This window comes from Galeopterus variegatus, unplaced genomic scaffold (assembly GCF_000696425.1).
Source record: "Galeopterus variegatus unplaced genomic scaffold, G_variegatus-3.0.2 Scaffold4372, whole genome shotgun sequence".
Lineage (NCBI taxonomy): Eukaryota > Metazoa > Chordata > Mammalia > Dermoptera > Cynocephalidae > Galeopterus > Galeopterus variegatus.
In genome coordinates this window covers 140,312-158,863 of record NW_007730483.1, presented here as the reverse complement: position 1 = coordinate 158,863, position 18,552 = coordinate 140,312, and the positions used below count along the sequence as shown (strand labels likewise).

General features: G+C 38.2%; 1 protein-coding gene across 1 annotated transcript in view; it reads right to left on the bottom strand.

Annotated features, from left to right (window-relative positions):
- The window catches only part of LOC103602947 (chromosome unknown open reading frame, human C2orf73), a 34,260-nt gene extending 16,075 nt beyond the window's left edge, over nucleotides 1-18,185 (bottom strand). The window contains exons 1-3 of the mRNA XM_008587405.1: nucleotides 18,160-18,185; nucleotides 14,155-14,365; nucleotides 6,163-6,316 (exon numbers count right to left, since the gene is read on the bottom strand). Coding sequence (XP_008585627.1) covers nucleotides 6,163-6,316; nucleotides 14,155-14,365; nucleotides 18,160-18,185 — 391 coding nt within the window. The remainder of the gene's footprint in view (nucleotides 1-6,162; nucleotides 6,317-14,154; nucleotides 14,366-18,159) is intronic.
- Nucleotides 18,186-18,552: the final 367 nt, after the last annotated feature.

The window sequence follows — 18,552 nt, the reverse complement described above, 5'->3', positions numbered from 1 at the left end:
TTTTTTCTTTTTTTTTTTTTTTTTTTTTTGACAGCTGGTCAATACAGGGATAGAACCCAGGACCATGGTGTTATCAGCACCATGCTCTAACCAACTGAGCTAACCAGCCAGTCCATAATGTGTAATTATCATTCAACTAATCAATAAGTATTTATTGAGGTATTTATACTAGGCCTTAAGATACAATAATGAACTTGGCAGTGAGAAATACCAATAAATAGAGAGACAGAGAAAGAAAGAAACATACCATGCCAGGTTCCCAAAGCTAAATTCCAACTCGACATCTAACTTAGTACAATGCAATAATCAATAATAGAAATAGCCATTTATTGATAGCCATTTATTAATAATAGAATAGCCATTTATTGTCTACTGTGTACCAAGCACTCTAGTAGGCACTTTACATGTTGTTTTGTTTATTTCTCATAGCCATCCTGCAAGGTAGGAATTATTATTTCAATTTCATAAATTGAATAAAACAAGATGATGAAATTTAAGTAATGGGCCCAGGATCTAAGTACTAAAGTACTCTAAGTATTAAATGAATATTAAATACCAACGGGAATGTTGATGGCGACAAAATGATTGTTATTTCCAATTAAAGATGGCCAATTCAACATGTTCATTTCCCCATGCCTTCCCCAAATTCCAGTACAATCACAGTAAGTAAATTAAGACGGTTTATATCCTTAAGGAAAAAAAAAGAACTACGTAAATGGGAGTAAAGATGTTAACAAAGTTGGAAGCTGGAAAGCAGATAATTAAGTGGCAATTGACTTGAGTAGACCATAGAAAACTGAAAGCTAAGTGCTTGTGGGGATGTGGGTGGGGTAGGTATCGAGCCAATTCATGCCATAGCATTCCAGTAAGGATCAGGAATTGGTAGATATCAGATACCTCTGAGGCAAGGAGCATGGGACAGTGGTACAAGGTGAAATTGCAAACAGAGGATTGCTTAAGGGACTCCCAGGTTTTCTGTCCTTCACCCCAGACAGTGGTTTGGAGGATTCCTCTCTGGGAAAATTGACTAGCTCAATAGAACAGATTTACAGACCCTGATTTGGGGGGATCCCTCATGAAATGTCTGGGCTCTGCCCGATTAACCTAGAATAAAGCCCCTCTCTCCAGTCTCATCTTCTACCACTCTCCCACATCCCTTCAACTTGAGCAGAAGAAACTGCTCCTTATACAAGAAGGACTAGCTGGTGAACAAAAAAAGCCAGTTAAAGCAGAGAGTCATATTCCACATGTCAACAGTTTAATCAGTTCTTTCACCAAATTTTTACTGGAATACCAAGGCCATTTTCTTTGTGCATTGGTTGGAATTCCACTTTGTGTTTCTTGTACAAACCACACTTCTGATGTATCCTTTCCAGTTTCTGGTTGTTTAACTCAGAATAAACATGTAAAGGCACATTTGAAGCAAAATTAGTGCAGAATCCTTCAATATCTTAAAAATTCACTCCAGCTTCTCTTTTACAGTGATTTTGCCCATACCTAATAGGCATATTTTGAAGTTAGTGACTGACCTTTTATCAAGTCTTTGGGCATTGAACATTGAATGTTTTATAGGAACAACTGTTTTCCTTTCACACTCAGATTTTAATTTACAAGAATATGTAATTAAATTATGGTAATACGATAACAAGTACACTGACATAAATTGGTTTGGAAACAAGCACAACTTTCAGAGAGTATATCTACCTCCCTAGTCTAACCCTTCTCTAAATTCCCATATTATGAGCTACAGAAGAGCAAGCAGGTAGATTTGGCAGATCGAATAAGGCCCTATAGGCCATGGTGAGAAATTTGAATTTTATAAACAATGAGAAGTAACTGGAGGAACTAAAGGAAGAATGTAATATCATTGGTGTTTTTTAAAAGACCTTTCTGATGACTATGTGGAAAACACATTATGGAGGAGGAAAACAGCCGGATAAGGTGGCTGCACTACAGTGGCTACAATGAAGATGGAAAGAAACAGATTTGTGGTATATTTTGGAGATAGAGGTGTCAAGATTTGCTGATAGGGCTGGCCGGTTAGCTCAGTTGGTTAGAGGGTTGTGCTGATGATACCAAGGTCCAGGGTTTTGATGCCTGTACTGGCCAGCTGCCAAAAAAATAAATAAATAAAAAGATTTGCTGATGAATTGAATGTAGACGGGGAATGAAAGGGGAGAGTTTTAGAATGACTTTGAGCACACGGGGAAATGGCGATGGCATTCACTGAGATGGGGAAGACTGGTGGGGAAACAGGTTTGGATGGAAGAAATGAAATGTTCTATTCTAGCCATCTCAAGTTTGAAAAGGTGATGAGTTATGCAAGAGGAGGTGTTAAGTAGGTGGTTAGATAATGTGAGCTTGAAACTCAGTGAACAGGTCAGGTCGGAGAGATAAATCTGGTTCTTATACTGGTTCTTTTGATCTTTAACCTTACAATTCTATTCCTTGCTTCATCCACATTGGGTAGTATCTCTTGATTACACATATGTTAAATAATGACATTAGCACCTTCTCTCTTCTACTTCCCATCTTCTATCGACTGTATATTTATTTACTTTCCTTATTAAGGCTGTTAACATACATTCTGTTATGTAATCATATTTAAACTTTCCATGTTGTGTCTATAGTTTTTTTTTTTTTTTTTTTGCTTTGTTTTGGGTTTGTTTGTTTGTTTTTTTTTTGGTGGCTGGCCAGTCTGGGGAACTGAACAAACCCTTGACCTTGGTGTTACAAGGCTGAGCGCTAACCAACTGAGCTAAGCGGCTATGATTTGTCCTAGAACGTCATTTCCTTCTCCGTGGGTCCAATGCCTGGTGCCACTTGAAAAGAATGGTTCTAGTATTCACGCCAAATAAAGCTTCTTTTCTAGGTTAAAAATTATGACCCCTGAGAACTTTGAAAACATTAACTTCATTGTGCCCTGGCATCAGTGTTGCATTATTCCATATTCATTCTTATTCCTTAAATGGTGACTTATTCTTTTTCTTTATGGAAAGGTTTAGAATCTTCTCTTTATGGTGGTTGTTTTGCAATTTCCTAATGATGTGTAGGTATGTATCTTTTTTCCTCTCATACTTGGAAGCACTCAGTAGACGCTTTCAATGCTTTTTTTTTTTTTTTTTCCTTTTTTGTCTTTTTTACTGACCGGTAACGGGATCGCAACCCTCGGTGTTGCGCCCGCACCGCGCTCAGCCAGTGAGTGGGAACCGGTCTCCACATGGGATCCGAACCCTCAGCGGGAGCGCCACCGCGCTCCCAAGCGGCGCACTCTCCATTGCACCACCGGGCTGGCCCTTCAATGCTTTTTATATCAGGAAAATTTCTTATTATTTTAAAGGCTGCGTAGTCTGGTTATGAGTACAGGTACTAGAGTCAGGCTACCTGGCTTCGAATACCCTTATTCACTGTGTAGACTTGGGCAACACTCCCCCCCCCCCAAAATATGCCACTCTGGCATATTGACCATATTGAGTTAAGAGCACTTAAAAAAATAGTAGATGCAAGGAAAGCATTCTGACCTTCCCTCTTTTTCTTAAAAGCAGAAGATGAAATTCTCACGTGAAAGATGTCCTCCCTATACCAGAAGGAAAATGTTATTCTTACTGTCAAGCACAGGAAGTTAAGGCTTAGGGAAATCTGCACAAAGTTTGCTAAGCTAACCCTTATCTTCCTAGTCACTTCTCAACCCCATTAACTACCCAAGCCCCTTTGCCCTGTCATACTTTCATGATTTTACTACACTTTGTCCAATTCAGTATATGTGTTCGACTCTAACTGCATCTTTAGGTCTTCATTTCCTTATGAAGTTTCCCCTGCCATGGAAAACTTGTATTGAAGAAATTTGTATAGTTTTCTCCTATTAATCTGTCTTGTGTCAATTTAATTCTCTGGCTCCGCCAAAAAACCCTAAGAGGGAGAGGTAAAATTTTGCCTCCCCTAAACATACTTATCTAAAACACGAGAATATTAATAGTATTATTACTCTATTATATTGCATAGGGTTTGTGTAAGAATGAGTTAATATTTAGAAAGTCCTATAAAGTGCCTGGCAAATAGTATGTGCTCAATAAATGTTATGTTTTGATTATTATCTCACTTCATTTTCACTCTTCTCTTTTCTGGAGCCCTAGAAAAGTTGGACCTACAAAACTGATCCTTCATTTCGCTTTTCTTCTCTCATATTTTCTAGGTTTTTGCTTTGTTGTTTTATGCACAGTGATATTTTCTTGCCTTTATCCTCCAAACCTTTTTATTATTTTTATTTTTTTACTGAAACATAATGGGTTGTACATATCTGTGAGCTACAGTATTGAATATCAATACTTGTGTGCAGTACATGATGCTCAATTCAGGATAATTGCATATTCAGTCTGACACAATGTGATAATTTTTTTGTGGCCCTTTACCAATTTCTCACTAACCCTTCTCCCCCTTCCCCTTCCTCACTTCTGTTGGCTTCAGTTCTGTTCTCTCCTTTTGAAAGTTCAATGAGTTATTGATTGTTGTTTCTTTCTTTCCTTTCCTTCTTTCTTTTTTTCTCTTTCTTTCTCTCTCTCTCCCTTCCTTCCTTCTTCTCCTACTTATGAGTATTTCTTTGTCAAACCTCTTTTTTAAAAAAATTGGCATAATTCTAATATTTGGTTGTCCATTCACAATTAGGAATAGAATGGGGATTGGCTTGATTCACTAAAAGAAGTGGTGTGGTAGCTGACATCTTGCCAAGACACTAGCCTTTAGCAGTCGTAATGTTGGGATAGGGTGGAGTGCTCATGACTGGAGATGTTATTTACGAGAAAGACTTTCAAGTAACCCTCTGACTCCCCCTGTCTCCTTTTCATCCTTGCCTTCTGCTGTGCCTGCTGACTGAGCCCAGTGTCAGGGGTTTTGTCAGGCAGCTTGGTTCTTTGCTGCATCTCCTTCTAGGTATTGCTTCTTTGCTCTCTTTTATCCTCAATAGGCTTTTACTTTTTCCTGCATTCCAGGAAGTTCTTCCTTCCATTCTCTTCACCTTTATGGGTTTATTGCTTTGCTACTATCTACTAGGGTCTTGGGAGGCAGGGAATTTAGATGTTTGTGCTCAGTCTACTATCCTGAATCAGAAGTGAAAACTTTATTATTTTTCTAGAGGAGAGGTCTCTGTTACAGATTATTTAATAGTTAGCCCCCTTCATTAACTAACTCTCTTGAGGTGGAAATCATGCTGAATATGACCATTTTCTTAGTGTCCTGACCTTCAATCTAGCTGCCCTTTGTATCCTTAACTAGACTGACCAAATCACAGAGGCCAGAAGGCTAAAATTAAGTGAGGGGCTCTTGACTTCTAAAAGTAATTCCTCGTTGTCTACTGTCACGTGTTACAGTAGCTTATTTGAAATTTAGCTTATGAACTTTTGTATGGGGTGAGGACCAGAGTGGGTACTCAATTAATGTATTTTTGTTTTGACTTGATCCAGCACATGTTTAAGACTTGCTAAATCCTACTCCAGAAGCAGAGATGACTAGGATGTGGGTTAAGAAACAGATTCAACTTGAATAAAATGTGAGTTTGTTATAAGGACATTGTCAATTTTAGATCTGAAAATGTTTGATTTAATGGTCTATGTCAGTATTTCCTAAATTATGTTTTGTGGGACACCAGTCATATAAGATAATCTGAAAAAGGGTGAGATGATCGATAAGTGAGGGAAACACAACATTCTTTATTCCCTTTTTTGGAAATTCAAATTTATTTTTACAAACCTTATTTGACCACTTCTGTTTTTTTTTTGAGCTGTGTCTATAAACATCATACAAAACTAGTGCTCCTCAGAGTGCACTTTGAGAAATACTGCCATTTAGTGTCACCTACTATTTTAATAGTTATAATTTTTAAATTTGGTGACAACAATAATGAGCGGAATGCTACTTATGTTTCTGACTTTGAGGCTGGTGTTATTAATGATCAGTATGATTTTCCTTATGTTATATTAAATGTGTTTGGAGACAAACTGTTCACTAGGAAGGGATAATGAACAAACTTGTCAAGGGCTACACTTGCTGTGTGTATACTTTGACCTCCTGAAGAGAAGTAGTTTTCTCACAAGGTGTCAGCACATCTAACACATTTGATAGCAATAACCTGAGGTAATAAAAAAGGGGTTTTACCACTACTAACCTTACCTATTCCACAAGAAGGCTTTTGCATCCTGCTGTGTTTGACTGGCAAAATCAGTGGACATATTGGTTTTTGGAAGTCACTCCTCTGGGTGCTCTTAGTGTCATAAGGTGGTTGGAAGGTATGTTCCAGTACTTTCTCATGTGACCACCAGTCACCCTTACAGAAAAAAATTGAAAACACAAAATCGGATACTGTAAAACATTTTCATGGGTTGCTTGATGTCTATGAATATTCAGTAATTCAAGTTATTGAATATTCTAGTACTAAAATAGAGTTCTGAAATCTAGAAATAAATATCTTTTCACAAAGACTGTATTTCTTAAAAGGCACATTAAAATAAATTGTCACATATTTTTTGCTAAAATACAGCTGCTACATCCTTAAGCTGCACTATACTAACAAACGGAGAAGCAAAAATCAAAGTAGTTATATTTCTATGTTTTGTACTACAATTTTATCATATATATGTACAAATGTAATGTGATCTAAAAAATAATACTTTTCATTATGGCAATACAAATAATGTATTATCTAAAATGGTTGTTTTCAAAGTTCTTAGTTCATGATCTATGCTATGAAATACATTTTATGTCATGCAAGAGCACAAAATGCTACACATACATAAAACTGAAACAAAAGTTTCACAAAATACTTATTCTTACTATATGCAGTGCACTCAGCTATTTTTTTACTCTATTCCATTCTATTGCTTTATCTACTATTTCATTTCACAATGCTGGCTGCAAACTCACATTGATTTATAATTAACTAATGACTCAGTTTGAAAAACTTCATTCTATGGGGAAATATCTCCAATGATGATGAATTATATGTACTAAAATCTAAGTATCCAGGAAAGGGAGAACTGAGAGATTTTTTTTTTAGCACAGATGACAATTTGATCTCTTAGAAGTTGAGAAAGCAGTGAGGGGGACTATCATTGAACTTAATTCTGATTAGAAATTAAACTAGTTGATCAGGCAGAAGTAAGAACCTTGGGAGAAGGCAACTGTGACACTTGGGAGTTCTTGGATATTTAGGGAATGAAAGTAACCTTGGACATGATCAAACACCTACCTTGGGCTATAAGGAAGCAGATCTGCCTTAAAAAATGTATAATTTCATAATCAAAGACTTTAAAAATATGATACAAGGGGGATGAATATGTGATTCTAATAAGTAAAATTCTGACAATACAATTGAGGCTACATTGACACAAAAAGGAACCAGCATCTAAAGGAACCTATGTGGCTGAATAGGGAGTCAGCTCTCAAATGAGCTTAGTTTCTAAAAAACAGGCACATTTAAAAGATAAGAGCTGCACAATATCAAATTCCAAAACAAATTTAATGGAGTCAACTTATCAGAAGATTGTCAAGAAGCTTAGAAGAAATTCATGATATATGCCAAAAGCAGCAAAAATAAGATTTTCTGGGAAAAAAATAGTTTGTAGAAAGAAATCAAGGAAGGGCTAACAATTTGTAGAGAAGTGCACTGTGAAGAGCTGAAAGTCATAACTACCCAACTTTAGATTCTTTGTTAAGGGAAGTTATCTTCAAACTAAAAAAAGATGAGATGAGACATATCAAAGAGGAAACTAAGCCCTGAGTAGTTCATGAGAGAGTGAGACCTTACTTTGTTACTTTAAATTAGTGCCAGATTTTAGGCCAATGACAAATTGTAACCAGGGATAATGAAATAATGGGTAACTGTAACCAGGGTTAATTTCTGCAGAGATCACAGAAATTTAGGAACTAGGGAATTTTGGAGAATAAGGGAGATCAGCTACTGTCTCATTTTTTAGAATGGGCTAAATGGTGAATTTAAAAGATTAAGTCTGCTTGATATATATCCTAGGAAAATTCTAGAACAGATTACTAAACAGATGGTGTCTTCTCACTATCTGGCTGAAAATAGTCACAACATCTTACTGTTGTCAGAGTGCCTGATTCTGGCAGTTTTCCCCCACTCCACTTCACATATATGATGGTGCTTATTATGCCCAAAGGTCTAGTATTTATAGGCCTTATCTCACCTATTCTTGCCACAATTCTACGAGGTAGGTACACCCACTTTACAGATGAGAAAACTGCCAGGAGATTAAGTAACTTCTCCAAGGTATATCACTAGCAGGCAGCAGTGCTGCCACAATTCAGTCCCCCACCTATCTGTGCACACCCTTAATTTCTGTGTTACTAATTTCTAATTTCTAATTTCTGCTGTATCAAATCTTCTATGGAATGAAAACCAGATAAGCACAAACTTAATTATCTCAAAAGTAAAATTAAAGTCTCTAAGCAAGTGTCTTAGTCCACTTTGTGTTGCTATAAAAGAATACCACAGACTGGGTAATTTATAATGAACAAATTTATTGGTTCACAGTTCTGGAGGATGGGAAGCCCAATATCAAGGCACTGGCAGGTTTGGCAATTCTGATTCCAAAACGGCACTTTGAACACTGTGTCCTCACATGCAGAAAGGCAAAAAGAGGGCAAGAGGGGATCAAACTTGCCCTTTTAAAACAGTATTAATCCCACTCATGAGAGTTCTTAAAGGTCCCACCTCTTAGTACAGCAATTAAATTTCAATATAAGTTTTGGAGAGGGTAAACATTCAAAATCTAGCAATAAGTATGCTTTCCTGAGAAAGTTCTTCTATGATAAGGTTATAAGGCATACACTTTATATCTACTTTTCTTGATCAAAAACTTATTTTGCTAATACCCAAGCTATTGGAAAAAAGGATTCTTGGATATGTGAACTACTAGGAAAACGTGTGGTGAACTTCAAATTTTTCAAGAGTATTAATGCAAAAGCTATCCTTAAAGTAAAGATATCAGCTCACCTTTGGAGCAAACTTCTTTTGAATAGAGAATTTTACCAAAGTGGTCTCTTTAGTTTTACAAATATAAAGGAAATAATAAACAATTTTTCCTAAAGTGAGATTGGTGACTTCAAGACTCTGTAATTGATAAATGTGTTCTGATGAGTGTTATAAATTGGATACATCTTTGTTTCAGCTGAATGAAATCCTACAGATCAGAAAATATTGTTGACAGCTCTCCTATTTCTGGATGGTCTTCCCTCTGCCTGAAAAGTATGGTTTGTTCCTGGAAATGTGAGAGTATGTATGCGCTCATGCAACGACATGTGTGTGCCTTTTTGGTCCAAGCATTTTCTCATAAGAGATTATGAGATTAAAGAAAGAGATGGAGGCTTGTTTTTATCTTCATCTCATACTGAAGGGAAAGACTGATAAAAATGTATTGCTCTGTGTACCATCACTCACATTGGATTGTGGAGGGCTGACACAGAGTTACTTATGACGAAATAAGTCAAACTGGGAAAAATCACCTAGTGTGATGGCTTTGTCTAGGCTTTAGGGGACAGACCACATTTTGTAGATTGTAGAGGGGTTCTGCCTAAAGTGAGATCTTCTCAGCTCAAAACTTTGGACCCAGAGAGAGAGGAAGAAGTCTTTCCTCCCAATCTAAGGCCTGTCTCTTTTCTGCCCCATGATGATAGTCATGGGGCTCCATGGTCAGGAGATACCTAGAGATTCCCGATGATAGGGCTCCCTCTAACCCCCAGTCCCTGGAAGGCCTAATGGCTGTTGCACTGTAGGCCCCTTAGCCACATCTGGAAGTCAATGTAAGGCAGTCTGTAAATTATACTCCTGTTATCCATAAGCTTTCAAATATGTTTTAGTAAACATTAATTATTTTCCATTCTTTGAGAAATTAAGGGAGAATCCTCAGGGGAGAAGTGGCAAAACCAAGTGGAGCATCCTGGAGAAATCAGTTAAGAGAATGCAAGAGGTGGTAGGCTGAGCTCCACAGCAGTGTCCATAGCAGCCTGGCCAAGATGGCTGGTGGTGGTGGTCATCTGTGAAACACAAAATTATACTTTGGGAATTCCCAAGGAAATACGGACTTTTGACAAAACCCACACATAGACAATCGCACCTTATTAGTAGAGCTCAGTGGCTTTAAACATTGAAGTTCTATCACAAACACTAGGGCAGTCATGGTCATATTGGTTACACTGTACCTAAGTTCATCTCTATTTTTTTGTAGATACCCCAAGTGCTAAAAAAATCTCTCTTTTTAAGCAATTCATGTCTCCCATAACAGTTACTCCTAAACTGTGTTCTGTAAAACACTAGTTCTCCAGCATATTAATAGATGCTATACAAAAGAGGTTTCTATAGTTAAATTTGGGAAATAGTGAGATAAGCAAAATTTAACAAGTTTATCACAGCATTTCTCGGAACTTTTATATACTAATGTGAATTGTGAAGCTCTAAGAAAGGTATATAAAAATACAGCTTTTCCAAAACAGATTGACTTTGGAAATTTATTTTAATGTTGGGAAATACCAACCTACAATAATCTCTTTTAAAGTACCTATATATAAAAATACAAGACAACCAAACTAGTTTTCATTTCATTTCAAACTGAGCTAAAACTCCTTTTTACTTTTTCTAACAACCCCAATTTTAAGCCCCTAGGTAGAAATGTATAAATGACAATTTCACTCAAAAGTATTGTACATATATATAACCAACCAACCCGGTGTTGAGGTCTAAAGGTATTTATTATCTTAGCAAAATACATAAAACATCAGATGCCATTTAAAGCATTAGGCAACTTTATTTTCTTTACTGTTATTTTAAAGGCAGCATTAACAATCAGATAATTTCTTCTTAACAAAGCTAACCTTTAAAAACAAACCTGTCATCTTAAATAAAGGAACAAAGTTTACAAATATGTAAAACAAGCATTCTTTATTATTCTCTGGGTGCTTCAAAATGAGGACATTTAAGGTTCATTGTTTTTGTTTTTCAATTATGAACATTCCCACCACTCCACACTCAAATCAAACATACTTTTAACTTTCTGATGCCTCTTGGTCTTTCTCTGTAACTCTCCTTCTTCACTATCAGCCTCTCTTATCTGAGCTCTTACTTCAGGTCAAAGTTATTTTCACCATCTCTTAAAGGTCCATCACTAATGAACAATGGTTCTACTGCTACTCTGTCACCTAGTCTTGCTGATAGTAACTTCTAACACCTTTGTTAATTTTTTTTTTCAAGATATCTACAAAGTAGGAGTAAGAAAAAAAAATCAGTTGGGATTAATTTTTTAAACTTTACATTGCTTATTTCTGTTCTCAAACCAGCTTCTTTTCCTTAGGGTCTCCAATGTAAGGATAGGTTTGGTTAAGCTTGTTTTAGATTCATCCCTGAACTACTCAGGAGAGTCACTAGCTCAGGAGAGTCACTGAATAGCTTTTGTAAGAAATAGGAGAACTTCACTAACCTGGACTTCTGTACCAGATTTATTTCCTCAGTGTAGGCCTGGTCTAATAATGACAACCAATTTCGGTAAAATCTCAAATAATTGGTACAAGAACACATATAGGAGCAAGTTTATAAAACAAAATAGCCTTAAAATTGTAAGGGGTTACTACATGATATTAAAGCATACTTGACCACAGAGATTCCTACCCTGAGAAGATCTCACATTCACATACATGCCATGGTATGCTGTTTTATGACAAGAATAAATGTTATCAGAAGAGAGCCCACAAGAAATAATCTCCACTTAAATGTTAAGTTAAATTACAACTCCACCTTACTCACTCACTGGCAGGGATGGGGTAGGACCAGGCTGACATTGCCACAATCATCTGAGACCGTTTAGATGGCACACAGTTCCTTCTTCAAATGTCATGATGGAAAATACTGACATGGGAAATTCTTACTACCTCTGCCGTGGCATATTTAGGATACCATCTGTTGAACACTTACTGGGCCCAGCACCATACTAGGACTTCGATCACAGAATCCTGCTCTCAGCTGAAGATGGTAGGCTCCTTAGGCCCCACAATGGTGCAGAGAGCAGTAGACTAGGATTCTGCTGCTACTAAGAGATAATGTTTGAGTGCTTCCTTTGTGCATGATGAATGCCCTTCTGCCAGGTCCCTGTGTGGTCACTCCCTCATCCCTCTACAGGTCTTCACTCAAATATCACCACACATTTAAAATAGCAGCTCTGCCTCCAGCAGTCCTCATCCCGTCTTTCATACCAGCCCTTACTACCATCTAACTTTCTAATACAACTTACTTGTTTTATTTATTCTCCCATCAAAATGCAAGCCACATAAGGATAGGATTTTTTTCCATTTACTTTGTTCACTGCTGTATCCCTAGTGCCTACAGTACCTGACAAAAATATTTACTTTAATCCTCACAAAAACCTTACGAGAGACAATTACTATACTTATTATATAGATAAGGAAAGTGAAGCTTAGAAAGAGTGACTTGCCCAAAGTCACATAGCAAATGTATAGTAGCAACAAAAAGGAATGAACTAGTGATACACACAGCCACACAATCTCAAATGCATTATTCTGAAAGAAAGAAGACAGATTCAAAAAGCTACGTACTGTATGAAGACACTTTAGAAAGTTCATGAAAAGATTCCTATTATCTTTTAATTGTATTTTTCCACAAACTTTTTGAAGTACCCTCATATAATTCCATTTATATGACTTTCTGGAAAAGGCAAAACTATAGAAAACAGATCAGTGGTTGTCAGGGGCTGGAGTAGGGGAAGGGGATGAGTACATAGGGGCACTGGGGAATTGTGGGGGAGACAGAAATGTTCTATGGCTTGATTGTGGTAGAGTAACATGACTATACCTTTGTTAAAACTCACAGAATTATATACTAAAAAAGGTGAATTTTACTGTGTAAATGTGGTAGGCAGAATAATGCTCTCTCCAGCCCCAACAATTTTCATGCCTTAATAGCCAAACCTATGAATATGGTACCGTACATGGCAAAGGGACTTTGCAGATGGATTAAAGATCTTGAAATGGGGAGATTGTTCTGGATTACCTGGGTGGCCCAATCTATTCACAGGGGTCTTTCCTTATAAAAGGGAGGCAGGAGAGTCAGTCAGAGAGAGACTTGAAGATGCTGTGTTGCTGGCTTTGAAGAGGAAGGTGCCATGAGCCAAGGAAGGTGGGCAGCCTGTAGGAGCTGGGAAAGTCAAGGAAATGGATTCTCCCTTAGGGCCTCCAGAAGGAACCAGGCCTGCTAAGAGCCAGTGAGATTGACTTTGGACTTCTGAACTCCAGAACTGTAAGGGAATACTGGGAAAGTCAAGGAAATGGATTCTCCCTTAGGGCCTCCAGAAGGAACTAGGCCTGCTAAGAGCCAGTGAGATTGACTTTGGACTTCTGAACTCCAGAACTGTAAGGGAATAAATCTGTGTTGCTTTAAGCCAGCATTTAAGTCTGTGGTAATTTGTAACAGCAGCAATAGGAAACTAATGCAATAAATTACACCTTAACAAATGTGACTTTAAAGGAAAAAAAAGGAATATATTTTGTACAATATAGTCAATGAGTGTGGTTTGGTTAAACCCACAGTCCTGGGTCAGAAACCTGACTGTGACATTTGCTTACTATGTACCTCAGATATGTTAATTAACCTTGTTGGAGTCTGTGTTATTATCTGTAAAGTATTTTCAATAATACATCATAGAAATTATTGCAGAGATTAAAGGATATAACTCATATAAAACACTTAGCTCATTCCTAACATTTCATATGCTTTCAATAAATGGTAGCTATTATTTTACAGAATGTATCTGAATTACTGAGTATCATGGGAAATTTTTATATTAGAATATATGTTACAAATACAGTATTATCCAAGAAATTTCTTCAGTAACCTCTAAGCACTTAGCAGTTATAATCTGACTCAATCAGAAAAATTATTTGGATCCCTTCCCTGTATATATATTGTTTGTATGCAAAAGTTACCTGCCAGAATGGTTCCAGGTTACTGCTTTTAACTATTGGATTATAAACAGTACTACTCTGAGATGTGTCACATCCTTTAAATAGTCTGTGACCAAATTATCCTGCAAAACAACTTCTGAATCTACATTTATATTTGTATATAGTGAACATCTGTCCAACCTGCTTTTCTGGCCCTTTTTTGGGATCTATGTAGGGAACTGGCTCATTGTATGTTCTTGCATTTGTGTTAATGAATTTAGCATAACATGCACGTCCTCTCCTGACACATGGTTTTGAATGTTGTATGCTTTTTCCAGGTTTTTTTTCATGTTTGATTTCTTCTTTTTTTTCAGTTACATACACTATACCAGCATCTTCTATTTTATGCTGTCTGAAAAACATAATTAAATAGTAAATCATTTACCCCAATAAACATTTCAATACTGAGTCATAATTACATAAAATAAGATTTAAATATATTTCACAGATCAGTCAAGACAATTTAGGCTTGTCAGTAGTTACAAGGGTCTGTGCTATTAAAATTTCTTCTCATTCTAAATCATATAAGAGATAAAGGGATTTGGGTTAATAATGATTACTCATTACAGTATACTAGTGCAGTGTGCAGTGAAGTCATTTGCTTCGAGTAAAGAAAGAGTAGTGATTTGATTATGCGTACAAATCATGTTTGCAGAATTTATGAATGTGGCTAAATTACATGCAAAACTTTACTCTTCCTTAAAAGTTTTATTATCATGAGATAGCTTTTTTTCCCTCCTTTATCTAGTAAACTCAGGCATCTGGACAAAGATAAACTATTTAATTTAAGAAGTTCAGCTGGCAAACTTAAAGCTACCAACTGACCACCATTATTTATCTTTTCAAGAAAAGACCACTGCGCAGGCAGTAAAAGTCAATTCAGTCTCATCACTTTTTTCTAATAATGACACTGCTACAAAAACGAAAATTATTGAAATGAAAAAATTAAAAAAATATTTTATTAAAACATTAAAGACATGTTTAGTTTATAGAATTTTTCTTTTAAACAAGGAGAAGTAGAAATGATAAAAGGCAGTATTTTAAAATTTCACATACTTTAAACATAAAGAATGAAATATATGAATTTGAATACTTTTTACATAGAAGCTTTTAAAGTAAAAGTTGTGACCCCACAAATGAGTCAATTAGGTTCCAAACTTATAAAGTGAGTAGTTCTGTTTAGGCTTATACATAGCCCTTAAAATTTAACACCTACCTTCCTTCAAACCAAAGCCAGGGCCATCTCTTCCATCATGTTATTTCTCATTTAAAACCCACTAGTGGGTTTCCATTGCATTTACAACAAATACTCCCTCCTAATTGTAGCTGTTAGGTCCTGTATGACCTGCTCAGCTAATCTCTTCAACCTCACTCAAGCTTCTCTCCTCTCACTTCTCCATCCAGTCAGCCTGCCTTCTTTCAGTTCGTGGAACACATCAATATTTTCTCCCCTCATGGCATTTGCACATGCTGTTCCCTCTGTCTGGACAGCTCATCCCCAGCTCCCTGCACAGCTGGCTCATTCTCATTTAGATCTCAGCTTAAAAGTCATCTCCTCAGCAGCTTTTCCTAGATTTCCCCCTCCCTACCTCATTTATTCTCTATTTTAGTACTTTGTCTATTTTTGTAACACCACAATTTTTTTATGTACCTAGTTTTTTGGTCACTTGCTTTTAGTAAGCACTACAAATATCTTTTACTAGTCAATAAGTTCCATGAAGGTGTAGATTGTTTCATTCACCATTATGTACCCAACATCCTGACAAATGTCCTGGTCATAGAAAGTAAATGGATTGTTAATATAATATTTGCATATTTCTGGCAAATCTGCAGGAATTGTTTTTACTCTGGCTTTGTTTTAGCTGTGTAGCCTCAACCCTTACCCGAGTACGCATACAAACAATATTCAGAATCTTTGGATTCTAGTTCCTTGCTTCCCAACAAAAATTGCTCTCTGCAAACAATTTGGAACAACTGATTACAGGTAAAGTGTAAATAACTTCTAAGACTTTTCTATTGCTTTTCCAGAGATATAAGTATTTATTCAAAGGTGGTGACTTTTGGGTTAATTTATCATTGTAGACTTCTGGCACCAGTTTTTTTTTTTTTTTTCCTTTTTGTCTTTTTTCGTGACCGGCAACGGATCGCAACCCTCAGTGTCATGCCCGTACCGGACCGGGACCGGCAACGGGATCGCAACCCTCGGTGTTGCTCCCGCACCTCGCTCAGCCAGTGAGCGGCCGGTCTGTATGTGGGATCTGAACCCTCGGCGGGAGCGCCGCCACGCTTCCCAAGCGGCGCACTGTAGCAGTGCGCCACCGGGCTGGCCCTGGCACCAGTTTTTTTGATCTGTTTCTCATAGCTGTAACCCAGCAATACACTTGTACTCGAATCAGATCCTTGAAGGAAAGGCTATTTGCTTGCATATTCATGAATTCATCTGATTAAGCACTTATGGTGTGGATGGCCATACATTGATATATAAATATGAAATATATGATTCCGTAGTAATATCTTACTACTAGGAAAACACAGATAAAAACACTAAGGGGTCTGAAGTGAGGCAGACCTGGATTGGAATCCCAGCTCTGCAATTTAATAGCTGAGCCTTGGTTTCCTCACTTGCATGATAAGGACAATAATACCTATTGTGAGAGATGTGAGAATAACATTAAATAATTCATTCTTTCAACAGATATTTATTGAATTGTGTACCAGGTGCTGTTTGAGGAACTGAAGATACAACTGTGACAGAACAAACAAAAATTCCTGCCCTCACAGAGCTCACATTCTACTGGGGGAATGCAGATGAGAAATAAAGTAAAATACATAGTCTGTCACATGGTGTTAAGTGCTAAGAACAACAATTAAAGCAGAGAATGTGGAAAGGGAGTGTATGTATGTGGGAGGTAGCCTGCATTTTTATATAGAGCAGAGGCTGCATTGTAAAAATGGCAGTTGAAAAAAGAAAGAAGGGAGGGAGAGAGCTAAGTGGATATTTCAGGGAAGGGTATTCCAAGTATGAACTGCAACTGCCAAAACTCTGCAGCGTAAGTGTGCGTGTCCTTAGAACAGTGCTTCTCAAAGTGTGCTGACTGGAGTAGCAGCACTGGCATCAATTGTGACCATGTTAGAAATACAAATTTACAGACCCCATTTCAACCTACTAAATCATAATCTCTGGGCCTGGTCCCCAGGAACCTGTTTTAACCAGCACTCTAGCTGATTCTTAGGCACGTTAAAGTTTGAGAACCACTGTCCTAGAGATAAAAATACAGGCTTTGGGAGCAGGTACCCCTAATTCCACATCACTCTTAACTAGCTGTACCCTGATTCAATGGTTCTCAAAATTCATGGCACATCAGAATCACCTGGAGGCCTTGTGAAAGCCAGAATTATTAGGTCCACCCCCAGTTTCTGATTCAGTATGTCTGGAGTGGGGAGCCTCTGAGAATTTGCTAACAAGTTCCCAGGTGACGCTAATGCTGGTCTGGCAAGCATTCGAGAATTACTGCAAGAAGGCCTGTGTGCTGGAGCAGGGTCCAGTCGGGGAGGCAAGAAGTAGGTAAGGCCAAGTGAGGGTAAGGGCATGTTGTGTTGGACCCGTAGGCCATGGTAGGAGCCCTGGCTTTTACTCCGGGATGCCAGATGGAGACTAATGTTTAACTTACGTTGTAAAAATAACATTGACTGCTGTGTTGAGGAAGCTGCGAGGCGCAAGAGAAGCAGCAAAGCCACTAACTGGAAGGCTACCTCAGTATCCAGGCAGAGAGGACGGTACTTGGGACAGCGTGGGATGATAGAGGAAGTGATAGAGGAAAAGTGGTAGATTCTGGATGTTTTGAAAGGTAAAGCCTACAGAATTTGCTAAGAAGTTAGACGGGTGTGAGGAGTGGATGACTACAAGGTGACTTCAAGAATTTAGGCCAGACAATGCATGTAAGGTCCCTGGCACACAGCATGTGCTCACTAAATTATTATTGGACGTGCTCAGCCACTAGCAATCAGAGGTAACAAGGGGGTCAGATAAGGTTTGGCCTCGATGGTCCATGCTGGGGACCCACCTTCAGATCTCACTTAAGTCTCCTCCTGCAGGAGGAAAATATTTTTCAGAAGGGGTATAAAAAACCAAACCCCAGCACTTACTGCTGCTTTTCCTCCTTTCCCTCCATGGGCCCCTATGGCCTGGCACGAGGCAGCGAGGAGCCTCACAGGAAGAACAGGGACATTTCCCTGCGAGGAAAAGGGCGCGCTGAGCGCGGCGACTATGACTGGTCCGTTGCTAAGCGACGAAGGCCCCCGGGCGCTCGGCCTCTGAAAGGGGCGTGGCGGCGGGCCCCGGAGCGCGCAAGCGCAGTAACCCCGGTGTGCTCCGCGGCTGCGCGGCGGGTGGGTGGGGGCGGCTGGCTGGCTTTCTCGGCCCTCCTTCCGGACTCGCCCCGAGCTGGACAACGTGCGTTTGAATTTGCCCTTCCCCCTATAGGGCTGGGGGGGATATTTATCAGGGCCGACTGGGTCATTGAGGATCAGCGAGGAACC